We start from the raw sequence: 27,465 nt of genomic DNA on the forward strand, positions 1-27,465 counted from the left end.
TGTTAATCATATTTAACACAGGTCTAACTGTATTAACCGGTATGTCTAAAACACTGTTAAATTGTAGTGGTGAAGGTAAAATCATCTGTACTATAAACATTGGTTATAAGTAATCTATGAAACTACCTGTGCCAATTTCTTTTTAAAGAATAGGTCTTAGACAATTTAACCTATTTTTAAAATCAGGTAGTGTGTTATTATTATTTATTATATATATATTTGGTCTTTGTCCACTACTCCTGGGACAGAGCTCCTAAAGCCTTTGCAATTTCCTACATAAGCTCTCCAGGGGCATTATAATATTTAATATTTTTCGCAGTTCCTGAAATAGCTCCAGAGCAATAAATGTGAAATGGGTATCTTTTGTTATTCATAACAAACCCCTTTGTACCACAGCTGAAATTTATGTTCATAAGATGACTTTGGAAAGCTCCTTAGGATGGGAGCTGGTTGTCAGGGGAACCAACCTTGTTGGCAGGTTGGAACTTTCAGTCCCACACTCTGTCATCCTGACAGTGGAGAAGGGCTAGCAACTGAGTTTAATCACCAGTGGCCAATGATTTAATCAATTCTGCCTGTGTAATGAAGTCTCCATAAAAACCCAAAAGGATGGGGTTAGGAGAGCTTCTGGGTTGGTGGACACAAGTAGGTGCTCGGAGGGTGGCACACCTGGAGAAGGCATGCAAACTCTGCCCCCCTCCCTACATACCTGGCCTTATGCATCTTGCCCATCTGGCTGTTAATGGGTTACATTTTTTTAATAATAAACCAGTGATCTACTATAAACTGATCTCCCATTGTTCTGTGAACTGCTCTAGCAAATTAACCAAACCTGACAAGAAGGTCACGGGAACCTCTGATTTATAGCCAGTCTGTACGAAGCACAGCTAACAACCTGGACTTTTAACTAGTGTCTGAAGTTGGGGGAGAATAAGGGACTGAACCCTTAACCTGTGGGGTCTGACACAAGCTGCAGGTAGATAGTGTTATAATTGTGTTAAATTGTAGGACACCCAGATGGTATCTGGAAAATGAGCAAATTGCTTGGTGTGGGGAAAAGAACTCATACATCTAGTGTCAGAAGTAGTGTGGTAGTAGTGGGAGAGTAGGGGAGAAACACCAGAGTCTGTTTCCATAGCAGGTAATTTACCTGTTTAGATTTTCTTTCTCTTTTGGACTCAGTATTGGTAAATTATATCTTTCTAGAAAATGATCCATTGCATCTCAGTTTTCAATATATTTGTATAAAGTTAAGCAAAATAGTTTTTGTTTAACTTCCTTTGTATGTGTGGTTATTTCCTGCTTTTAATTTCTTCTTTTGGGTATTTAGATTTTCAAGGGACGGTTTTGAAAGATTGGAGACACTAGATCATGCTTGTGTGCTGGTGGCAGTGATTCAAGTATTTTACTCTCTTTCAGACAAAACACTCTAGAGTAAGAGACAGTTTGTGATCACAAAGCAATGTTTGGTTTTTTGAACAGGGAATTAAACTATTAAAGAGAAAGCAACCGGTCAGAGTTCAGGAAAAGGTAGGAATGAGGGAATTTCCAAAGATGGACAATTTAATGAAGAGAGCTGCAGGAGCTCCATATAGCTGTGAAGCTTACATCTGTGTGTTGTTGCAAGCTTCCTGACTCCTGGGTTTTGGGTTTTTTTTTTTTTTTTTCTTGCTTGTTCTCTCTCTCTTTCATTTTTAAAGAAATTTATTAAGCTATTTCTCTTGGGCTACAGAAAAGATTCTTTACTATGAACAGGGAGATAAAGTTAACAATTTACAAGAAAACTGAGAAAAATCGCTAGAGAGAAACTGGTGCCACAATTTTTACAAGATCCCAGTTCCTGATTTCCAATTCTCTTCCTAGTGCACTTCTGGAACCCATTAGAACATAGAGAAAAGGGACCAAATCCAAATATGACTGAAAGGCTGCGTAAGAGCAGTGTAAATAAGGTCATTTCCATTTCTCCTATATCAACACATCCTGTGTGCCCTGCCTTGAGGACACATGCAAATATACGTCCATAAAATTTTTCCCTTGCAAATTTTTAAGGAACTGAAATTAAATATGATGATATGATACCATATCCTTTAAACGTCTTAAAATTATTATTTTAAATAAAGGACAAAACCTCACTAGTTCAATCAACTTCAATTCTTAATAAAAATGAGTTAATCGTGAACCCAGCACTGCCTGAATCTGCTTTAATCCAAGATGCACTTAGAGGAAAGGGTTCTTGTTTTGTCACTGTTTAAGGAATGAAAAGGACGTTGTGGCTAGAGCCACTGGCACCCATCCAGCTCCCTGCCCTCCCCTGTCATGTGGGACTCCATGCCGCCTGGTTATGACTGCTCTCGACCTGCTTATAATTCGGCATGGCTGATGCCTGCTTGGGCAAGGCAGGAACAGCTGTATCTTCTATGGGGGACTTCCGGCCCTCAGTGGTTGTTAGGCAACTACAAGTGCACAAACAGAGAACAGATGGGCAGATAGCTTCCTGTGTACCCCTCGCCACCCTGTCATCTACACAGCTCTCTGAGAATGTTGACAAGTGCTCTAATGGCAGAGCAGTAGAAGTGCTCTGGGAGCACAGAGGAGCCAGCCTAGATGTAACTACATCTCAAGAAAACCCCCAGCAGATCTCCCTGAATTGCTCCCAGTAGACTCTATGATCCTAACCAGGAAATGATAGCACTGTTGAGTAGAAAAAGGAAAAGGAATTCAGATGGGGGAAGGCACTAAGGGAGCAGCTGTTTCCTTACTGAGAAATGTAAATGGGATAATTTTCCTAGAGGCTGGGGTACGAAGGGAGGGTCAGAAGTAGCGAGAGAAGAGTGATTTCTTTTAAATAGCAGAGGTTCCCCTATCCCTTAATTAAGAGGTCAGAGTTCTGTGTGTGGGAGGCGGGGGAGGGTTAGGACAGTGAGGGCAGTGCAGCCTGTGCCCACCTCTCTGCAGTCTGAGGAACAACAAGGTCCTGGAGCTGTTAGATGCCTAGTGATGCTTCTTAGTTCTGAGACCTCAGGCAAGTTAATTAGCCTCTGTGAGCCTTAGTTTCCTCAAATGCAAAACGAAGGTAGTGTCATCTACTTAATGGGGCTCATGTATAAAGCCAGATTTCCGACATATGTCACAGTGCCTGGTGTTTAGCAGGGGGTCTTCCATTGTGTTGACACTTCCTGCCTCATTAGGAAACCCCACAGGAAGCATGTATTGTGTGAGGCTGAAATGAGATAATGTACATAATATTCCTAGTATGGTAGAAATCCTATGGTAGATGCTCAACACATATTTATTCTTGTCTTTCCTTCTAACCAAGTCCTTTTCATCTTCTCACTCACCCAGACAGCTCTGCCTACCTATAGCGGTCATTGTCACCACCTTCGTGTTGTAACTTGCCCATTGTAATTTACCCTCTTGTTTGGTTCCAATTTCTTCATTATTATAAGTAAACCAAAAAGAATGTCTTTGTGCATAAGATTCTTCTGTATGAAGGTTTTTTTCTTTGGGGTAAATCCCAGAAGTGAAATTACCAAGGAAAAGGTATGAACATTTTAAATGTTTAAATGTTTCTGACACATAAGATGGACTACAGAGAAGCTTTATACTTATTTAAAAAGCTGACCATAATATATGAGAGTGCCTGTCACACTGTTCCGTTGTCATCAGAGTAGTCTCATTAAAGAAAAACACCTGTGTTAATTTGATAGGCAAAATATGATATCCAGTCTTCTTAATTTGCATTTGTTTGATTACCTGTGAAGACCATTCTCTTTCATGTTTATTTATCTTATCTATTTTTTCTTTACGCTTCATCTATTCATACTCTCTGCTCACTAATCAACAATGGTGGTAGTATTTCTCTTATTGATTGGTAAGGGAAAACTGACTTTTTAAAAATGTTCTCACAATATTCACCATGTGTAGGAGGTGGAGGTGGATGGGGAGTTTAGTAGAGTGTGCAGTCTCTGTGTTGCTGCAATCCCCTTGATTCCCGGAGGAAAACCTTTTCTCTTTTATAAACTGTTGGATCATGATAAAACTGTCAATTATAAAACAAGGAAACAATAATTTTTTGTGTCTTTTACAGTGTCTATTTGCAAATCTTTCACCAAGATAGAAAAGTACCACATTACGTACATGAATACTCTGCGTCCCTCTGTCAGACGTTGCTCTGACATAGGGATGCATGTGCTCTGTTTCATTTAATCTCCCAAATGACACCTCAAGTTAGGTGTTATTCTATCCATTTTACACGTGAGGAAGTTGAAGCTCAGAAAGGTAAAGCCACTTGTCCCAGGGTATATACATTTGTCCAAGATTTTATGGCCAATATGGGGCAGGACCAGAATCTGTGACCCAGTGGGTCTGACTGCAGAGCTCAGCCCTTCTTTGCAAAGGCAGGGGGGCAGCTCACAAGTCACACACAAGGCAGCACCTGCAGCATTACCCCCGCCCCCCCAGGAAGAGTTGGAAACAACCGTAACCACACATAAAGGTCACCGGCAGATGAGAGGCTGGGGTCCCACTTCCCCTGCCTCCCCACCTCTGCGAATGGTGCCACAGCTCAGCTGTCCCTGAAAGATGGGGCAATGGCAAGCTGTGCCGGCCCCTCACCCCACATGCCCTCCCCAGCCTGGGAGGAGAGGAAGGAAGCAGGCTGCGGGATGGGTAGGGGCTGGAGAGAAGGGCCTCAGATTGTGGAGGTTTCTCTGCCAAACAGGAAGCTGGAAAATGAGACACTGCTCTAACCATTTCAGCAGCGGCAGCCCAGTAAAGCTGGGCAAATATCTGTCTTCTGAGGTAAAGGTTTGACGGTGATTTTCCCATCCTGAGGAACTTGCAGTCATCTCGGAAAGGCCCTAGCCCCTCTTTCCTCCCCCCTCAACCCTCAAAGAAGCTGGAGGAACAGGATGTTGATACCATGCAAGCCCCAGCTGCCCAGCTGTCTCCCTCACACTTGTCTCCTCAGCCTCCTACCACAGCTGCGTCGTTCCAGGAGCAGCCCCCGCCGTCCTGTTACTCACCGAGAACGAGGCTGATTTGGAGCATCAGGGTCTGGGTGGGGAACCAGCGGCTGCATAAGAAGTCCATGACTGCCTGGTGACTGCGTTAGACCTGGGCTCCTCCTCTGCCCCGCTCCCCGCCCCTCCCGGCGCCCACTGTCCTCTCAAATCCTCTCAGCACAGCTAGAGCCTCTCCTTGCCTGATGAGTCAAAGGACAAAGTTTTAAAAGCAAGAGGTTTTTTTTCTGATGAGAATAATCCATGTCATAATTTATGTAAGAATGTAATAATAATCCATATAAAATTTGGAAAACAGAGAAAATTGTACGGAAGAATAAAAAATCACTTATCACACCTCACAAATCTAACCGTCATAAACATTTTCCAGGTTATTGAGATATTATTGACACATAACATATGTAAGTTTAAAGTGCACGACATGATGATTTGATACATGTGTGTATTGCAAAATGATTACCACAATGAAGATAGTTAACATCTCCCTGCCCTCACACAGTGACTCTGTGTGTGTGTGATAGTAACATTTAGGATCTATTCTCTTGACAAGTTTCAAGTATGTAATACAGTATTATTAATTATAGTCACCCTGCTGTGTAATAGATCCCCAGAATTTATTCATCCTATCACCCAAAGTTTGTACTTTTTGACCAACGTCTCCCCAACTCCCAGTCCTGGAAATGACCATTCTTCTCTCTATTTCTATGAGTTCAGGTTTTTCAGATCCTATGTGTAAGTGAGATGATGCAGTACTTGCCTCTCTCTGCCTGACTTATTTCCCCTAATGTGTGGCCCTCACGGTCCATCCATGTTGTCACAAAAGACAAAACTTCCTTCTTTTTATGGCAGAATATTTTCTTTATCCATTCATCCACTGATGGACACTTAGGTGTTTCCATGTCTTGACTGAAATGAACATGGAGTGGGGTGGGGTGCGGGGTCAGATATGTCTTTGAGATCCTGGTTTCACTTCCTTCAGATGTATACCCAGAAGTAGAATTGCTGGATCATATAGTAGTTCTATTTTAAATATTCTGAGGAACCGCTATACTGTTTTCCATAGCGGCTGTACCAGTTTACATCCTCACTAGCAGCGGACAAGGGTTTCCTTTCCCCCACGGCCTCACCAATACTTGTCTCTTGTCTTTTTGACCACAGCCATTTTAACAGGTATGAGATGATATCTCATTGTAATTTTGATTACATTACCCTGATGATTAAGGATGTTGAGCATCTTTCATGTACCTGTTGGCCATTTGTATGTCTTCTTTAGAAAATGTCTATTCAGTTCCTCTGCCCATTTTTTAATTGATCATCAGCACTCTTGTATAGTTCCTCTGGGTATGTTTTTCTGTGCATTTTAAAATAAAATGAAAAAAAGGTTAACTTTTTAGATAAAGTAGTGGTCTTCAAAGTGTGCTACATGAGATGATCCACTGAAGTATAAGAAGAATGTCTATTTAAGATAAGAAAAAAAGTCCCACTCATAACGTGTAATAAAATTTCCCTGGCACCCTGTCTTGGTCTGTTTGTCAGTCGCGTGTGAATAAGTTACCCCAAGAGAAAGTGTGAAGTCCCAAGGCCAAGGTTGAGAGTGGCACTCTCATTTGTTGGGTCAGTTTCAGATGATCGCTCTCTAGGCGGCATGGGCATCACTGAATTAACCAGCACAGAGTGGTCAAGTTGTTTAAAACGTTCTCCTGACATTTGTGGACTGGAGAGAACACATGTAAGGCAAAGAACAAGAAAAAGAAGACAGAGCTGACCCTCTCCTACACCTGATTAAGTTCTTTGCCAGCACATTTATGAGGCAAAACTGATGACCCAATTAAACTGGACAAGAAACTCACCCCAAATTCAAAGTTGTTTAGGTCACCATGATTAGATCTCTCTTACTAGCTGCCTAGTGTATTCCTAACAGACACAAATGTTTGTTGTCACATTGCTTTAAAATAGAAGAATAATGTAAGTAGTCTAAATGTCCCTAGCTTTAATTTTTGAATTAAAAATTCAAACTCACAAAAAATCAAGAATACCCTATGAAATATGGATTTGCCTCCACTACTGTTAATGATAAACCTTACTCTAAATACATATTGAGCCTTGAGGTATTAGCTAATGTTGTATGAACCATCATGAACAGCCAGTATTAAAATACTGTTTATTTCATGGATATGGATATCTCATATTTTTATAGATTTTAACTTTTCGTGTCTGGTTTTAAAAATGCAATTCACAATTAATAAATATACATACGGTGGGATTGCCTGATTAAAAGCTTTTAACTTATTTTTCACAACCCTGCCGTAAAGTTTGTAGACCACAATATAGACTCTATTTCTTTTTTCTTTTTTTTGGCTACACCGTGTGGCATGCAGAACTTCCCTGCCCAGGGATTGAACTGTGCTCCCTGCATGGAAGCGCAGAGTCTTAACCACTGGACCACCAGGGAAGTCCCTAGACTCTATTTCTTTACCTTCTCTACTTTCTAAGGATTTTGATGATAAACATCCTGTTCTCAATTTTGCTAGTGGTTTTCTATAAATGAATAAAAATGAGTTTGAACCTATTTTTCCTCTTATCATCAATGATATGCATAGAATGCTATTTCCTTTCCCACGTTCAATGAAAATTGAGTATGTTTCCTCTCTTTCTCCCAATTCTTAGTTTTTTTGATATAATTTGGGGTTTTATATACAGTTTATATAGCTGTTGAATCTTGTTTACTTTATGTCTTCTTTTCCACAAATTTAAAAATATTTGCATTACAAGTTTGGTTCTCTAGTGGCTCGAGAGGAACGTGCTGAAGTGCAGCCAAGCTCAAGTTGCTTTAAGAATAAAAGAGGTTCAATGTCAGTATTCTCATATACTGAGACTGGAATTCGATCTAGAAAACCAGGAAAGTGGAAGTGAGGGGCATTTCTACTGCTTACATTATTCCCTCTATTTTAAAGCAGTGTTGCAGCAAACTTCTGTCTGTTAGAAATACATTTGACTGCTAGCGAGAGAGATCTAATCATGGTGAATAGTAATGGTAAATAATGGTAAATAAATTGTGGGCTTGTTTTTCTCCTGTGTTCAGGAAAAATCTGTAGGAAGCAGTGAAGAGCAGCAATGGTAATTCTATGAAGCATCAAATTCCCAGGCTTCTTATATTTTTCTATTCCTTGGTGTGTGGCTTCCATCCTTAAGGTCACAGAATGTCTGCTGGAACCCTAACCATCATGTCCAAGTTCCAGACACTAGAAAGAAGAAAAGAGGAGAAAGCTGAGAAGGTTTTTCCTCAAGTCCCATCCAATTACTTCTGCTTACATTTCATTGCCTTTCTCTGTCTTACAAAGGAGTCTGTGAAGTGTCAGTTTTTAGTTATGCACATCACTACCAACAAATATATAGTCAGAAAGGATAGCGAATAGGTAGGCAACTAGCTGTTTCATCCATAACACCCTTAAACATGATTCTTTGAGCACTTATATGGCTTTGCTCCTGTTAAGATTTTTCCTTAGAAGTAGAATTTCGAGATCAAAATGCATTGTGCATTTACAGTACTGATATACTGCCAAATTTCTTCCCCAAAAGGCTGTGCATGTTTACATTCCCACAAACAGTGTATGAGAGTTCCCATTTTCCCATAGCCTTGCCAATACTGGCTATTATTATCTTGATTGTCAATTTGATATATGAAAAATGGTATCTTGTTTCACTTTTGATTTCCCTGATAACTGGTGAATTTGAGCACCTTTTTACAAGTTAACTTACTGGCTTTTACAAATAGGGGTTTGTCCACAGAAAATACTCTTCCATCCATGCCATCTTTCACTCCCTCCTCCTAACTACCCAAAACAAGACTAGGCTTATAAAGAGTGTTCAGAACTAGGGATGTGTAGAAAGTTAATTGAGCCAGTACAGATAAGTTCTGCGACATGGCATCTGAAGGAGAAATTGAGTTTTCTTTCTGGACACAGTAAAATTCTAACGAGGAAGAAAAGGCCAAGGGAGATGTTGGCTAATCAGAGTCATGAGGTCTGGGTGAGGAGAGAGACAGAGAAGTGGTTGTTTAGGATGTTCTGGGAAGCTGTTGATTCAATTCCCGTACTTGGCTCATAATGAGGGTCTCTGTCTGGAGTTGCTCACATGGTGGGAGGAGTGGCAATGTCTGAGAAGAGGAAGAACATCAGCTCAGTCCCTACCAAAGGCTTGGTTGACTCATGGTGTTACAGACCCATCCAGCCTGAATAGGGAGACACTTTTGATCTCCTTTTGATCTTCTACCCAGCATAGAAACCCCACATGCACCACTGATTAATGACACCCTTGTCACTGAATAACCCAATGATACAGAGTTCATCTGGTCCAGCATCCCTTGGAATGAACATTTACATAACTCAGATGTCAACTTGATTAAACGTGGTCTGAGATTCACTTTTATACCCTTGAACTATCAAAAGCCCTCCTTGCTCTTCAGTAATATTTGACCTCTACATCCTCATAGCCTCCTCCCAGGGCCTTCTCCATTACTAAATCCCTCCTGATGTTTCAGATCTGCCCTATTTGCATTCCGCTGAAACTATCCACTTGAGCTAGTCATCTTATTGGCCTAATAACTTCACTGAACATCTGGAGGTTGTCATACAAGGAACTACACTCTTGTTGGCACTCCCCTCACTGTCTGTCTCCTTTCAAAGTCAGGTTCTCCCGACAAGTGACTCTTCCCTCAGAGGGGGTTCCAGCCTCTTCACTCCAATTGCTTGTCTCAAGTCTTCCTCATGCTGCCTTCCTCAACCCCTGGAATTTTGGTGAATAAAATTTTCTCCATCTCATTACATTTTTTTCAGAAAAAATATTCATAGGTCCTTGCAAATTTTCTCCTACAAGTTGGGAAGGAGAAAACAAATCACAACATTTACTTGTGAGACTGAGCTCTTCCATCCTGTGTAATGTCACACTCCTTACTTTTTATAATGGTTGTGGAAGAACCCTTCTGTGGGTGCTTTTAATGATTTGGAACTTTATGATCCTTTATGGATCTGGCCCTTTCCTTGGGTACATGAGATCATCAAATCTGGCTTTCTCTATCCAACCCAGGCACGGGTCCCACTGCGTCATTAGGACGTTTTAGGGGGTTCATACCGGCAAATATGTAACTGTTGTTTGATCAAATCTGACAGCATTCAGGTTTAGAGATGATCTGCCACATATCCGGCCTGTTCAGAGTCAGGGACCAGCCTGGTATCTACTCACTGGAAGAGAGCATCTTTTGGTGGATGCCCTCCTTTTTACAAGAGGAGCAGAATACTTTATCTACCAAGGTGTTTCAGCTGTAGATCTAAAACTACACATCACTCTGATTCCCTTCATTTCTTGATCTTAATTTCTGGACTCCCAGGGTAGAGTTTGCTTCTGGTGCAGTCTGCAACAAAATACCACCTCCTGCCTTAGCTGAAACAAGTGGGTAGGATTTTCTGCCTCCCAGGATCCAGGCAGTGCTTCCATTTACCTGAATCTGCACCACATACACTAGGGCTGCTAGGTACTTAGGGCAGGTGGTCATATGTATGATAGTTCCTTGCCACCATCCCACACACATGAAAATTAATTAGTGGAGACTATATATGACAATGCTTCTTACACATTTGGTCTCTTACACAAGAGGTCTCTTCTGTGGCTAGAGGTGGGAGCCTCTTTATTCCCCTACCCAGAAGGTTGCTTTGTAGAAATCTAACTTTAGGGACTCAAGATACTTTCCACTGGTCTCCAGATCCCCTAAAGCTGAACCAATGTCTCCCATCCAACGCAGTCTTTTGGTATATTTGACAATATTGCCACTATCTCTTCTTCCTCCTCAAATTGCTTCACCCAGAACAATAATTTGGAGGCCCATCTGGTGAAGTCCAGGCCTCGTCTGTAAGATTTCATTATAGGTTCTCCGGCAATGCCATGGTCTAGCAATCAACGCCCTCCTCACTTGTGTTGTCTCACTGAATAAATCTCTCTAACCTCAACACATGTGTAGAGGCCTCTTCTTCCTTTTGAGGGATGTGTGGTCAGAAACCTAACATGCAAGTCTCTCTGACTGTCGGCATTACCAAACACCTGTGAAAATCCTGTCAGGTATTGATTTCACGGAGAAAGAGACATTTGCAGCTTTAAACCCAGATATGGTATATAATACTAGATATTGCAAACTTTCTCTAATCTCTGTCAGTTCTCTGCCTCCAAAGCCACACTGTGGCATGCCTTCAGTCATAGGCACTGCACTTCTTGCTAATGTTTCTTATTTCTGGTAACAGCCAACCTGATGGCTGTTCCCTTAGCTGCAAGAGTCAGTCTTCAGGAAACTCTGTTCCATCAACTGAAACAGGTAGGAAGCCCATGTTAGCCCAGTGTTGGCCACAGACCTCCTTTCTCTTCCAGGAAGGTTTCTAGTTTCTTAAGGAACTGTGGTTCCATTGGGTTAACATTAACTTCCAGCTTCCAGCTTCCAGAGTAATTTGTTAGAATTTACTCATTCATTTATGCTCACAGGACAATATTTCAAGGTGGGAGAATCAAACATATCTTATTTAACATTAACCATACGTAGACATATGCTGTGTGCATGTTCATTTGTCCTCTTGTCCCAGGTTCCACAAATGTTAGAGATGGTCTTGGCAGCAGGTATAGGTGCATTGGGATTGTAAGGGAACTGCTTATGCAATGTAATTTTGTCTTCAGGTCCTGATTGAGCCTACTCTTTTATATAACTTCCACTTGATAATGAAATGCTAGTGGACATGCCTGATTGTATGATTACATGGATTGAAAATCCATCCATCCAGTTGGGGATGGTCAGCTCAGGTTGCATGGTCATTTGTGGTGTCCCATGGTCAGGTATTAAGACTACTAGAGTCTTAATATCAAGTCTAAAGCTGTATGAGAGGAGAGTTACTTTCCAAAGAAGATGTGGTTCTGCTTAACATCAGAGGACCCTCTCTTAGCTTTCTGCTGTCATGGTCTTCCGCAGGCTCCAAAGAGTAATTAGATGGCTCAAGATCACTTCATACAATGGTCAATGGCAGAGCTGCTTACATTGTAGCTTGTACCAGCTAGAGAATCCTCTCTTTCTCTGGGGCCATTCAAAGGTGGTTGCCTTATGGATTACTTGGTAAATGTACTAACATAGTACACCCAGTGGTAATGCATTTGCCTCCAAATACAAAAAGGCCTAGAAAGCATGGTGTCTCTTTCCTCATGACAGGGCATTAAGGTAAAACAAGTTTGCTTTTAACTTTGAGGGGATATGCTGATATTCATAAAATTAACCACACACCATGCAAACACTAATCCAGAGAAAGCTATAATGGCTTTCCAAGTAATTATATCAGAGAAAGTAGACTTCAGAGCAAAGAAAATTACCAGGGATAAAGAAGGATATTACATAATGATGAAGGGTCAATTCACCAAGAAGAGATAAGAATCTTAAATATGTATGCACCTAACAACAGAGCATCAAAATAAATGAAGCAAAAACTGACAGAACTGAAAGGAGAAATAGATAAATCCACTATTATAATAAGAGACTGTTAAATTCCTCTCCCAGTAGTGGAACTGGTAGATAGAAAATCAGCAAGAATATAGAGGAAATGAACATGACCTTGAAAAAACTTGACCTAATTGATAACTTATAGAGCATTCAACCCCAAAATAGCAGACTACACATTTTTAAAAATAATTGTTTAAAAAATTATTTATTTATTTTTGGCTGCATTGGGTCTTTGTTGCCGTGCGTGGGCTTTGTCTAGTTGCGGGTAGGAGGGGCTCCTCTTCGTTGAGGCGCACAGGCTACTCTTTCTTGCGGCGTGCAGGCTTCTCATTGCAGTGGCTTCTCTTGTTGTGGAGCACAGGCTCTAGGCACACGGGCTTCAGTAGTTGTGGTGCGTGGACTCAGTAGTTGTGGCACTCGGGCTCTAGATCGCAGGCTCAGTAGTTGTGGTGCAATGGGCTTAGTTACTCCGTGGCACGTGCGATCTTCCTGGACCAGGGCTCGAACCCATGTCCCCTGCATCGGCAGGTGGATTCTTAACCACTGCGCCACCAGGGAAGCTCCAGACTACACAGTTTTGAAGTGCACATGGAAAATTTATCAAAATATATCCTATCCTGGGTCATAAAACAAATCTCAACAAATTTAAAAGATTTGAAATAATATAAAGTATATTCTCTGACCATAACAGAATTAGAGTAGAATTTAATAACATAAAGATAACAGAAAAATCTCCTAACAGTTAGAAATTAAACAAAACACTTAATAATTCACAGGTCAAAGAGGAAGTCTTAAGAGAAATTAGAAAATACACAAATCAAATGAAAATGAAAATACAGATATCAACATTTGTTAGAGGAAGCTAAGGCAGTAATATAAAGGCATATATTACAGAAAAAGAAATGTTTCAAATTAATAATTTAAGATTTTACCTTATGAATCTAGTAAACCAAGAGCTAAGTAAACCTGGAGCAAGCAGAAGGAAGGAAGGAAGAAAAATAGGAGCAGTGATCTATGAAATTAAAAGATCTAATAAAGCATATATACAAAAAAAAAATGATGCAGTTAATATCATACGTAATGGTGGAAAACTGAATATTTCTCCCCTAATATTGGGAATAAGACGAGGATGGCCATTCTCACCACTTCTGTTCAACATTTTATTGTAAGTCCTAGTCAGTGCAATGACAAGAAAAAGAAATAAAATGGTATATACATTCGCAAGTGGGAAAAAGACCTGTCTTTATTATAGACATTATCTATAAGTTTTTCTAAATAGAAAATCCCAGGGAATTTACACACACACACACACACACACACGCACACACACACACATACAGACTCCTAGAGCTACTGAGCTTACCAAGGTTGCAGATATAAGAGCAATAGGGAGGAAAAATTACACTTCCTAAAGCCTGATTAATAAATTTGTATACCAGGTTGTGGGAAGTGCATTGAGGTTCTTGAAGGGGATTTTCAGAGATGGAGATTAATCTAGTCAAGCTCTACAAAATGAATTAGAGGGTGGGGCAGGGCACTAGTGCATAGAGCCCCATTAGGCTTTGTAGGTATTATCATGGCCTGTGTACTCACCTGCAGTACCTGATTCATCCCCCTTACCATTTGGTATAAATTGAAAATATGAATCATACTTAATTCAACTTGAGGTATTTCTCCCACAGATTTTGTGTAGTGTAGTTAATAATATCACCACCTGCTATAGTTAATGCATCTCAGTGACCCCTGGAATGGTTCTTACCTGCTCCCTGCCTGCCAGCAAGGTTGAGTTTCTAGGACCCTGTAGGGAAAGGATCTTAGCTCAGTACAGTTACTGCACAATTCGGAGAGACAACCCTGCTCCCCTTCCCATCTGGAAGATAATGATGTTCTCAAATACTTAGAATCCTCCTTTAAATTGCAATCTGCATGTTTTTGGAGTAGCCTTTGTTATAATTCACACACAACTGCATGACTGTATACTGGTGTGTGTGTGTGTGTGTGTGTGTGTGTATGTGTGTGTGTGCGTGTGTGTGTGTTTCTTTTCAGAAGCTGAGGTTTTAGTAATGATAAGCTTTGCGAGTTTCCTCTGATCTCTGAGAGTCTAACTGCTACAGGTGGAGCTTGCCGGCCAAGCTGGGCAAATTTAAAGAGAGTGACATATGAGACACGGTTTTGTCCTGTTTGAATTAATGATTTGGGCAAATAGGAGGCTGCTTTGTTTCTATGAGGCTAAAGATGGTAATAGGAAAAAGAAGGAGAGAGAATATGTTGTATGAGAAAAGATAACCTTACAATACTTTCCATAGGCCCAGGTAAACCAGCTGAAATTACTCTAGCCTTTCCCATGAAACAAAACACACATTTATTGCCAGATTACAGAGGTAATGATTGCTTCTGCTTTCATTTCCTGTGGGAAAAGAACAATCCATCCTCTTTCTCACCAAGTTTCATGTTATAAAAAAGGAACTTGGCACACTGCGATATAGAGTGATGAGAGAGCTCTGGAGGACATGCAAGGAGCAGGTCCTCTGGTCTGAAACCAGAGAGAGGGGTGAGGATGGGGGGGGCACTGTTCCAGACATTCAAAAAATGAGGGGGTGGGGTAGGAAGCTGAGAAAAAGTGTGATGGCTTGGGGAATTCTTCCTTGATTTCCTTAGCAACAAGGACCAGAAACAGTTAATATTTAATTATTGTTTTCTTACCTCTGAAGGTTATACCAGTAAAATAAAATCATTGCATGTGAGGTCCTTAGAACAGGACCTGACGTATGGCAGGCACGTGATCAACTACACTAGGGAGTGGGAGAGGAAGAAGCCAAGGAAAAGGCCCAGTTTTCTGGAATGGGTCATTGGCTGAGAGTGGGAACCCAGCAATAGGATGGAAGTTGAAGACAATGAATGGGGCATTGGGCGTGTTGAACATGAGCCCCAGTGGAGATACCTAGTAGAGAGTTGGATGCAGGGTCTGATAGTTGGAAGCAAAGGGTGTGGGGTGGAGATATAGACTTGGGCATTAGCAGCATGTGAATGATATTTGGAGCCCACAGGGTAGCTGTCCTAGAAAGAGAATGAAAATGAGTTGAAGGGAGGCTATGACAAAACCATTGGAAGCACCCACATTTGAGGAAAGCATTAGAGATAGAGGAAGAGCCTGAGGAGGATGGCAGATGGGAATGAGGAGACCTAGGGTGCATAATATCAAGGAAACCAAGGGAAAAGAGACTTTAGGAAGGAAGAGTCAACAGTGTCAAATGCTGGAGCAGCTCCTGGTCCCCTCATGACGCTCTAAGGAGTCAGGGTGAAGGGAGGCCGAGGACTGAGTGTCTTGGAGCAAGTGTAGTAGTGGCTGTGATGTGGGAGAGGGAGAAACAGGACAACAGTTGGAGGTCTGAGTTTAAGGGGGTGTTAAGAAGGGAGAGTACCGAGAATGATTAAGGGCTACAGGAAAGGAGGGAGCAGGTTCAGCGAAATATGCCAGAGAAAGAGAAAGTACATTAGACAGTAAAGTTCCTAAAAAGGGGGGAGAAGGAGGGGTTAAAGCATAGGTGAAAGCACCAGCTGTAGACTCTAGGAGCCCAGTGTCTTTTGTGTGGACAGAAGAGAAAGTTAGAACAGATGTAAATAAATGCAGGTCAGTTAAAAGTTAAGTGACAGGAACTTGAAGGCATCGCTTTTCTTCTTTCTTTTTTTCTGTTTGCAAAGAAAGTATTTTATTGTCTTTAAAATTTGGGGGAAATGTTATTTACAAGAGTATAAAACATTAATTGAAACTTCTGAGTTGAGGTTTTGGGAAGTGGCACCTCATCTGGCCCTTCTATCATTCAATGGAGAGATCAAGCACATATCTTTCACATCCTAAGCCAACAGAACAAAGTTTCATCCTTTGCTGCTTCAAATACATGGTTGCAGAAGGCATCGCTTTCTGACTTCTATTTTTGTTTCCTGAGAAATAGGAGGCTCTTTCATTTCCCAAGGGTGATAAGGTAGAATGGAGGTTTGGAAGGCTATGAGAAAAAGTCAGCAGTGTGATGAAAAGGTGGGTTCTGGAGCTCAACTACCTGGATTTGAATCCTGGTTCTGATATTTCCCAGCTACGCGACTTGATCACGTGATTTAGTCTTTCTGTGTCTCCTTCTACTAATCTGTGAAATGAGGATAATGACGTCTAGCTCACAGAGTGTTTATGAGGATTAAACGAATTTAAAGCGTGCAGAACTGTAACAGAGCTGGCGCTCGGGAGGCCCCGAAGCACCCGGCCCCCCGCCCCGCCCCACGGGGAGAACGGAGCCCCTGAGCCTGCCTGGGATCCTGGGGTGGAGCTGGGCAGTGCGCAACCCTTGGCACGTGGCCCGTTGCTGTGAGCCATTACCAGGCAACCATTATCAGCAGACCGAGAGCCAGAAGGTTAGAGCGGTGGCGAGGGGGCCCCCTCGGCTAAGGGCGGGGTGGTGGTCCTCCAGCGGAGAGTGAGGTAAGAGACAGATGTGGCCTTCTCCCGCGGGCCCTCCAGGGACAGGAGGGCTGGCGGGTGAGCTGTGGGGCCCGGGGACAGGCTGGGGGCTGTGTCCTAAAGAGCTCACGCCCTCTCCATGGCCGCCACTGGCTGGGCCCAGGCCTTGAGGCGGCAGTGAACTTCTCCCCCATCCCCGCCTCTGCGACCCTAATGGCAATGGCAGTCTGCATGGGTCGCTGTCTTCGAGACCCGGCCCCACCATTTGGGCAGCCTGAGGAGCCTGAAGGCCAGTTGGGTCCTGGGCCCCTGGCTCCTTCAGTGATGACGGCTGGGCAGGGTCTGGGGACCTGGCCCTGAGGGCACCTCCAGTTGAGATCTGCCCCTTCAGCCGGGCCTGGGCAATGGCGGGAGGACCCAGACGGGGTACTGCACCAATGCTCCCGGCAGGGTAACTGATCCCCGTAGGGACCCCCTCCTCTTAGCCAGGACCTGGACTTCGGAGGGTGAAAGTTGTGCCTTGGGACCTGCCCTTTCTTGTCAGAACAGAGAATAACATTTGTCTGGTGGAGATTTATAGGAACGTCGTGACCTGACCTCAAGAACAAAGGATATTTTGTCAGTTGCTTCATTCCAAAATTTACAAGCAGCTCATGAAGCTCAATATCAAAAAAAAAAAAAACCAACCCAATCCAAAAATGGGCAGAAAACCTAAATAGACATTTCTCCAAAGAAGATATACAGATTGCCAACAAACACATGAAAGAATGCTCAACATCACTAATCATTAGAGAAATACAAATCAAAACTACAATGAGAAAAAAAAACAAAACAAACAACAACAACAACAAACTACAATGAGGTATCCCCTCACACCAATCAGAATGGCCATCATCAAAAAATCTACAAACAATAAATGCTGGAGAGGGTGTGGAGAAAAGGGAACCCTCTTGCACTGTTGGTGGGAGTGTAAATTGATATGGCCATTATGGAGAACAGTATGGAGGTTCCTTAAAATATTACAAATAGAACTACCATATGACCCAGCAATCCCACTACTGGGCATATACCCTGAGAAAACCATAATTCAAAAAGAGTCATGTACCACAATGTTCATTGCAGCTCTATTTACAATAGCCAGGACATGGAAGCAACCTAAATGTCTATCGACAGATGAATGGATAAAGAAGATGTGGCACATATACACAATGGAATATTACTCAGCCATAAAAAGAAACGAAATTGAACTATTTGTAGTGAGGTGGATGGAGTTAGAGTCTGTCATACAGAATGAAGTCAGAAATAGAAAAAAAAATACCGTATGCTAACACATATATATGGAATCTAAAAAAAAAAAAGAAAAAAAATGGTTCTGAAGAACCTCGGGACAGGACAGGAATAAAGACACAGACATAGAGAATGGACTTGAGGACACAGGGAGGGGGAAGGGTAAGCTGGGATGAAGTGAGAGAGTGGCATGGACTTATATACACTACCAAATGTAAAATAGATAGCTAGTGGGAAGCAGCCACATAGCACCGGGAGATCAGCTCTGTGCTTTGTGACCACCTAGAGGGGTGGGATGGGGAGGGTGGGAGGGAGACGCAAGAGGGAGGAGATATGGGGATATATGTATATGTATAGCTGACTCACTTTGTTATACAGCAGAAACTAACACACCATTGTAAAGCAATTATACTCCAATAAAGATGTTAAAAAAATAAAACAAACAAAGGATCTGACACCAAGAATTTGCAACAACTAACCACGCCCCTCCCTCACCTTTCCTATAAAAGGGCTTTGCTGAAAGTTTTCAGGAATTTTGGGGTTTTTAAGGCATGAGCCGCCTGTCTCCTTGCATGGCCCTGCAATAAACCTTTCTCTGTTCCAAACTCCATTTTGGTATTGTTTGGCCTCACTGTGTGTTGGGCACACGGACTTATGTTTGGTAACAGAATGATTAAGACAGTACGTGGCACATGGCAAGCACTCAACAAGTGTTAGCTATTATTAATTTATGTTATTATCTTTAAATAGCTATCATGCACAACAGCTGATTGCTGGGTGGTGTTAAGATTAGCTGAGGCTAGATATTGTGAATTTATAATGGCTTTGTCAAGGAAGGTTGATGATTCTGCCAGGCAGTTTGAGTGTGGTACAAAGGTGGGGGAGAGTTGGGCCAATATAGGGTTGCCAAGTAGGTGAGACTAAATAGTACTGGAACATATATTTGTTCTAATTTATTTACTCATTTCCCCCTTGGCTTACCACTATTTGTGTCTTATGATAAATTTGTGCAGAATGTTTTAGCACAGAAATTAGCTGATAGTTAGATAAATCCAGTTCTTCCTCTTAATGGTCACTTTCCATTAGTATTATGCTGAGGAGGCTTTAACTCATATCGCCAATACACTTGACCATCAATATCAGTATTATAATCTTACCAACAATGCCAGTTGTTATAGACTTAACTGTGTCTTCCCAAAATTCATATGTTGAAGCCACTCCAATGTGACTATGTTTGGAGACAGAGCCTTTAAAGAGGTAATTAAGGTTAAATGAGGTCATAAAGATGGGACCCTAATCCAATATGACTGGCATCCTTATAAGAAGAGGAAGGGATACTAGTGATGTATGCATGTACAGGAGAAGGACCATGTGAGGACACAACATGAAGGTGGCCTTCTGAAAGCCAAGAATAGAGGTCTCAGGAGAAACCAAACCTGCCAACACTTTGATCTTGGACTTTCAGCCTCCAATACTGTGAGAAATAAAATTTCTGTTGTTTAAGTGACCCATTCTGTGGTATCTTTTTATGATGGCCCTAGCAGACTAATAACCAGTGTTACACCATATCTCAGTATAGTGGTATATACAACCTGAAAAATAAAGGCCTACTCCCTGGGGAATATCCTTCTTGTTTGTAGATGGAAAAGTTCTTGTTGGCCTTTTGTGCCTCAGAGGGTATAAGAGAACATGCCTAGATTCAGCTCATCTCTGCATTGCTGTAGTAACTCCATATCCACTAATTTCATGGACCCAGGCGGCCACCTCAAGTAAGTTGCACCAAGATATATACTTGCTGGTTCCAATCACCCTTGCTGGAAAGGGGTTCTTTTGATGTGCATAAAAAAAATATCCTTCCTTAATTCACTCCTTATATTCCCATAGTCATTTCCATGGGGCCACATTCCATAAAGATATCACATTAGGACCGTTTCCATTACACTTCTGCTTGATTATATGGCTAGGCCAATGGTCACTGCCCATGAGTCAATAAAAATTCAAACATGGGGCAAACAGCATGCAATTAACATTAATCAGCATGAACCATTTTATTTTTACTTTCTTTAATCAAGCTGTTGCCTTTCCAAGCAAGATGTCATTTATTCATCGTGCAGCTGCCTTCCATAAAGCGAGCAAATCTTTGTTGGTCAACAGAGAGTTGTTCATAAGCCACTTCCCAAGTGGCCCAAGTGGCTGTAGGATTTAGCAACTCCTCAGGTATTTCCAAAGTTGACCCCTGGGGAAAAGAGCACCCCTGCTCCTGAATTCTCCTTGCACTGCCCCAGTAACATATTCCTATATAAATCATTTCCATTTTATTATGGAACTCTTCTTGGCACTCTCCTCCCCATTAGAACATTTCTCTGACATCACTCAAGACATTTTGGGTATTTCAGTATAATTTTACATACTCCAGTCATAAGACTAATCTTAATTAGCATCCAATAGCAAGTTTGTTGTCTCCCAAATAGTTTCCTCTCAAACTTCTGGTCTGAAATGCCAGCAGTCAGCAGTCACTGCTAGGTAGTACCCACTGGCTTTTGCCATAAGCCCCCAGTCTTTCCTCAATATAGGGCTACTGTACATAAAATACGTCTGTACTATCACCCCAGCTAGATACCAATAGAGTGTTAATTAAAGTGCTAATCTCTTTTTGCCAGATATTCTATACTGTTTCAAGTTAATGACTTGTGGGCTCAGGCAATCTTATTGCTTCTCAGTTAGCATGTTCTATCAATATTGACTGAATGGTATATTTACATGTCTTCTATTTTACAATATTAATAGGGGAATCATTCCCAACTCAGACACAATATTCATCCCCATAATACATTCAAGTAAAGGAGATAAAACCTCTTTTCATTAAATCTGTTCAAACATTTCAGTTTTCATCCAAACTTTCACCTTAATCTCATCACCTGTTACATCCCTATATCCTCCCAATCTAACTGTAGCCCCTGTTAGGACTTCGTCAACAGGTTTTGGAAGACAGTTCATGAGAATCCCAATCAGAGTCCCAGAAACAGCTCTTCTCTACTCCCTGACCATTTTTCCAACGCCTGTGCACATGCCCATGGGTCTCCTTTGGTCAGTTCTTCTCTTAACTAGACTGTAGGATCATTGCCCCAGGTGCTTTGAGGTTAAATTTCTCATTCTCAACTTTGCCCTCTAGATTTTTAAATTTCTCCAAACTAGTGTGAATAAATCAGATTTTTGGAGACCCCTGATTGTTGTGGGACCAGCAGGGGTTCCCACTGGTCCACCTAACTTCCAAGAAAGCTGCATTAAGACATTTTTGACTCTATTAATGTCTGCTTTATTTATCTCACTTCTTAAAAACCATTTATAGATTTCTACCCTCCTAAGATGACTCCCTTGATTCTCCCCTTTCCCATTCCCCAATCTCTTGTAAATCAGTCTAATTTTGTTCATTATCTGTTCTTTTCTCTTAGGTAGCAACCCTGAGGCTAGCAGCTGTGGTGTGAAGTTGTTGGAATTCAAGCTTGGCCCAGCATCAGGATCCACCCTAACATTCTCTATAACTTTTATTTTAGCTATTACAGATAACAATTACCAATGGATTGCATATCTAGCTTTTTTCTTGTTACTTTGAATTCTCTTATGCATGTAACAAAACAACTCTTCAGGAATTGGATCCATCATTTCTAAATTTAATTGATAACTTCAACCTCTAATAACTGATTGCAGCACAGCTGTAATTCCATACTAGGGGTGACCTTGAGTACATACAGGAATCAAAGATTTCTCATCCTCTGCCTCTTGTTCTTATTTTTCTCAAACCACATGTTTCAGTGAGCAAGGACTGTTGCAGGGAATCCCTCTTCTGACACCAAATGTAAGAGCTGGGCTCACTATAAAGTTAGGAGGCACTGTGCACACAAGACCACTTGTTACCGAGTGCAAGCTTGCTCTGCTTGCTGCATGACAGGCAAATAAATCAGGAGATGAGGGCTGAGACAAGGAATAGCAACTTTATTCAGAAAACCAGCAGCAGACTGAGAAGATGGTGGACTAGTGTCTCCCAAAAAACATCTTATTGGGGTCTGGATGCCAGTTTCTTTTATAGAGCAGAGAGGGGGAGGATGTGAGGAAGTAAAGTAAAAAGGCCATTAGTTTTGCATGGCTTGACCAGCATCGGGGAGAGGATGTGGTAATTTCTTCTTTTCTACAGCCATTCACCTGTCAGATTGTCTCCCTGTGAGCTGAACAAAAGCACTTTAAGTTTAACGTTCAGGCAGAGGGGCAGGGTTCCCTGAGGCAGGCCATTTTGTATGATTATAATAACAAAAGCAATGAAAAGCAAAGGTTAAAGTCAAAGAAATGATCCAACACGGAGTCAGATTTTGCTCTTCCCTGTTACACATTCACACTTCTGGCACTAACTGCAAGTCCAGCCACCTCAAGTTTTGATAGCTTTGTTAGAAGGACTCACAGAACTCCGTTTTTGGGCTTCCCTGGTGGTGCAGTGGTTAAGAATCCGCCTGCCAATGCAGGGGACACGGGTTCGAGCCCTGGTCTGGGAAGATCCCACATGCCACGGAGCAAGTAGGCCCGTGAGCCACAATTACTGAGCCTGCGCGTCTGGAGCCTGTGCTCTGCGACAAGAGAGGCTGCGATAGTGAGAGGCCCGCGCACCGCGATGAAGAGTGGCCCCCACTTGCCGCAACTAGAGAAAGCCCTAGCACAGAAACGAAGACCCAACACAGCCATAAATAAATAAATAAAAAAAAAACTCCGTTTTTTTCCTTAAAAAATTTTTTTTTATTTTAAATTGTGGTAATCACAGAACTCCTTTGTTATAAGGACTGTGAAATAAAATCCATATTTTATGGCAAGACAAGAAAAATTTAAACATAAAAAAATTTCTCTGCCTTTTGGCTTCCTCTCTCCCCTCTACTATGCATTGTGTATCTGCATTATGCATTGACCAAACCTCCCCATTGGCAGAAATACCTGCTCAGCCATAAAGAGCAACATTCTCCTAGCACCAAGACAACTCCTTAAAAGATGACATTCCTTCTTGATCTTGTAAGAGGTCATGATGACCCATCACTTTGTACTTACATATCTGGATTTTGCAAACTATTGACATCTTTTAATGTACAGCTCTCTGTCTCAAAAACCTGTGTAACTGTGCTTTGAGCTCTAATGGGCAGAACAGTTCTCGGAGCCTTATGAGAAGCTGTTCCCAGGTTATAATCCTCAATTTGGCTTGAATAAAATTTTCTACACAGGGAACTATATTCAGTATCCTGTGATAAACCTTAATGGAAAAGAATATGAAAAAGAATGTATACCTATGTATAACTGAATCATTTTGCTGTACAGCAGAAATTAACACAACATTGTAAATCAATTATACTTTAATAAAATAAAAAAATTTTCTATTTCTCTCTTTGATTAATTTTTTTTCATCAGCAGGACTCACAGACTCACTGAAATCTCTTATATTCAAGGTTACAGTTTATTACAGGGAAAGATACAGAGTAAAACTAGCCAAAGGAAAAATACACAGGGCAAAGTTCAGAAAATGTACCACCTCACCATGGAGTCAGGATAACCTTACCTTCCTGGCATCGATGTGTAGCAAATACGCACAGTACACCAACCAGGAAAGCTTGCCTGTGCAGATCCTCAGCGTCAGCAAGAGATGAGCGCTTAGGGTTTTCTCAGACCTTTCACAAACATCAATATGGTACTGGGGATACACACAGCCCTATGCATGCAAGGACCTTCTAGATTCCAGGGGAATATGTCAGAGCTTTCAAAAGCCCCTATGGACATCTAATTCCCCAGTTTTTCCTTTAAAGCTTTTTGGTGAGCCTATTGTTTGCTTCAACTATTATCTACTACTGCATATAGCCACAAAGTTAAACACTTGTTTGCAGTTGCTTTCAACAAATACCTCCCTTCAAGTAAAGGGAGAGCACTGAGTTAGGTAAAATACAGGCATCATTGCAAATGGGGTCTTCCAGGAAGCCACCAGAGAGGCAAACAATGACAGTTCTTTGCACATGAACCTTTAAAAAGAAGTCCAGCCCTGTTCTGCTCTTTCAAGTGGCTGCTAGACTGCTAGTTTCACCATGAATTCAGACTGCTATTTTTCAAAACTACAATGGAGGTAGGGAGTAGGGGGTGGGACTGAGGCAGGTTAAAACACCACGAAGTTCTCTGTTCTTATTGAGATTACGCTGTTTCTCTTGAATAAATTCTCCTTGGGTTGCTGCAAGGTTAATTTTCAGAGTTCTGAAAAAGTACTCTAAAGGTAACAGATTTTCTCATTGCTTTTATGGAGGAGAGAATCTCTGAAGGTTTTTACCCCACCATTTTCTACACTTTACATTTTAACACACATGTTGAACTATATTCTTTTTTCTTATCAAAGCTAAAGTTGTTCAGTGTTTATATATTCCCCCCTTAATGATCCATTGAAACCACCCATCATTCCATTATTATTTTATGAAATTTTGTTCTAAGGTTTTAAGTTAAAAATATTTTTAACAGCAAATAGTTGGGTCTCGAGGTTGAGGGAAAGAGGAACTGACATTCAGAGATCAGCCTACTGTCAGCCTGCTCCTGTAGCTGTTTGTTCTTCCTCATAACCCAGACCGGGGCTGCCGAGGGCACACTGGTCATGAAAAAGACAGTAACTCAGAGCATCTACTCCAAGTCTTCCCCTTATCCTACCCCTTATCCTCCTGGGTTGCAGTCCCCCCACTCCGCCCCGGTCCCCCCCAACCCCCGCCACACCATCAGGAAACAGCCATCCTCTTTCTCCCCAGGCCTCTCACAGTCCTGACTTGAGTTTCTCAGAACCAACACTCTCCTTCCCTTCCTGGGCATGTCTATGGTTGGGCTGGTGTTGAAAGCTTATGAGTACCTTGCCACTTACTATAAGGTGTAAACTTGGACAAGTTACTTAATCCTATGGACATCTGAGATGCTTATCAGTAAAGTGTGTGTAATTCTTAGATAATATGGTTAGTCTGAGGCTTCAATTCAATGTGTATTGTGGATTAATTAAAAAAATGCATGTAAACCCATAGAGAATAGTAAATATTGTCAAACCTGGAGGCTATAGGGCCATGAATACTGGTTCCCAGCCTAAGGTAAATGCCAATATTTGCACTGGGGATGTGGGGAGTTTACACTTTGAACAAGAAATTTATTCTTTGCTCATAGCTTCTTATGTAGGCAACCAACCAGTTGAAGTTTGTGGAAAGTCAGAAAGGAAACTTGACTCATTAAATGAGGTAGAGACAGAATCCAGGAGGAGCCTAATTCAGCCTTTCTGTAAAGCATGACTTCTGTGCCTGACCACAGGTTGCCACTTGTGGTCAGGGCTGCCTGGAGCAGAGTTGTTAACCTGAGGAAGCCGCTAAGAGTAAGAGGTGGATATGAGGCTGGGGAGTGTGAAAACACCAAGGTAGTCACAATTGTAAGGAATGGGGCCTGTCCAACATAGTGCCAGGCAAATCATAGACCGGGGCTGTTTATGCATTTATTCTACAATTATTTACTCAGTCCATACTATAGGTGCTGGAGATGAGATGAAAGACTTTTCTCTAGCGTGGTGGGGCTGTCTCCTTAGAACTAATTTGATGGCCAGAGATCAGCTAAGAACTGGCTTTACAGCTCCAGCCTGGAAGAACTGTGTAAAATGCCCCTAGAGCTCAAGCTTTTACTTTTCTCTTGCCTCTGCCCATTCTGATGTTTCCTCTGCAGCAAAACAGGCTGGAAGGGAGTGGGGCCCTACTCAGAAGACCCCCACCTCTGCTGGGCCTCCTTGGCTCTGGGATATAACGACCCCCTCCTCAGTGAGTGGCCTGGGCTCCTGGGAAGGGAGGGAATTGTGTGGAGCTGCGGTGAGGCAGGCAGGGGAGTGGTTGACCACTAGCAGGGCTCCTTAGGTTCAGGTTCTGGTGTCCTTGGTGAACAAAAGGAGAAAAACACAGTCTTGTAATTTGTAAATGTGGTAATTGTATATTTGGTTTAGAGCTCTGGGATGAACAGAAAAAACAAAATGGCCTTTTGGTGGTGACAGCCTGAGAACCCTGAGCTCAGGCGTGGTAGGCTGCATTGAGGGAATCATTTACCAGGGAGGGGAGGCTATTTCTGTTGCATTAGCAGAGAAACCACTAGAATCTGGAATGTCCCTGTGACTGTTGGCAAGGAGTGGAGGAAGAAAGGGTCCCTGCTATTATGGGCTCCAGATGGTGGAAACAGCAAAAAGAAATGGAGGCTGGATTTGATGCCCTCTGATGTCCTGTGTGACCCAGGACAAGTTCAGAGGGAACTACTGTTGATTGCACAATGTGGTGATAGGGTAAGAAAAATGAACAAAATTTTGTGTTAACATGTATGAAAGTTTTTAGTTTTATGTTATTTAAATACATTTTAAACTCAGTCTTGTTTACTACCACATCCACCCCTAGTACATTTTTTTTCTCTTTGAAGATTAGCATCTTTTGTAGATCTGAGCACTTTGCTTTCCTTCTCTTTCCCTGTCTTCTTTTAACTTCCTCACAGCTGGGCTCACCAGCCCCTTCTGGGTGGGTCCTTCCTGCAGCCTGAAGGCTGAGCCTCTTCTCTCCCTGGTTCCCTCCTTTCTAGCACATGGGGAGTCTGCTTAGGCTGCTGTCTAACCCTCAGCCAGCCGGAAGTCCCTGCCCTGCTAAACCCCTATAAGTACTTGCTTCCCCTTTCCCAGGAGAGGAAAGCTGGAGAATGAGCCTCCAGGAACTGCTCTGATCCTGGTGATGAGAGAGCAGTGCTGGGAGGGGAGCTCCTGCGGAGGACAGGGACAGACAGGGTGGGGGAGGTGATGGGCGGCTCCTGCAGGGGAGAAGCACTGGGCTGGGAGACAGGAGCCCTGGCTCCAGGCGTGGCTCTGCCCTATGTGACCCAGGACAAGTTCACCCTCTGGGGCGCCTCCTCCTCCGTGAAAGGAGGGGTCTGGGCAGATCTCCTCGAAGACCCCTCCCAGTTGTGACATTCTGGGATTCGGTGCCTCCACCCAGACCGGAATCTCCTGTGGGGACTTCAAGGCCTCTGCTCTGTCTCTTCATCCTGTCCTGTCTTATTCCTGTGTCCTGACAGGGACTGACAGCTTTTGAGCCTGTTTAGGGAACCTTCAAAGAGAAGACCCCTGGCAGTCCTTGTGG

At 42.3% G+C, this 27,465-nt stretch overlaps 1 protein-coding gene across 2 annotated transcripts in view; it reads right to left on the bottom strand.

The window, feature by feature from the left end:
- Positions 1-5,118, bottom strand: part of LOC132352107 (SLAM family member 6-like) — a 29,758-nt gene extending 24,640 nt beyond the window's left edge. For both annotated transcript variants that reach the window (XM_059902426.1, XM_059902417.1), the window contains exon 1: positions 5,025-5,118. In XM_059902426.1, coding sequence (XP_059758409.1) covers positions 5,025-5,091 — 67 coding nt within the window. In that variant the 5' untranslated portion in view covers positions 5,092-5,118. The remainder of the gene's footprint in view (positions 1-5,024) is intronic.
- Positions 5,119-27,465: the final 22,347 nt, after the last annotated feature.

The sequence above is a fragment of the Balaenoptera ricei genome, chromosome 1 (assembly GCF_028023285.1).
Source record: "Balaenoptera ricei isolate mBalRic1 chromosome 1, mBalRic1.hap2, whole genome shotgun sequence".
NCBI lineage: Eukaryota > Metazoa > Chordata > Mammalia > Artiodactyla > Balaenopteridae > Balaenoptera > Balaenoptera ricei.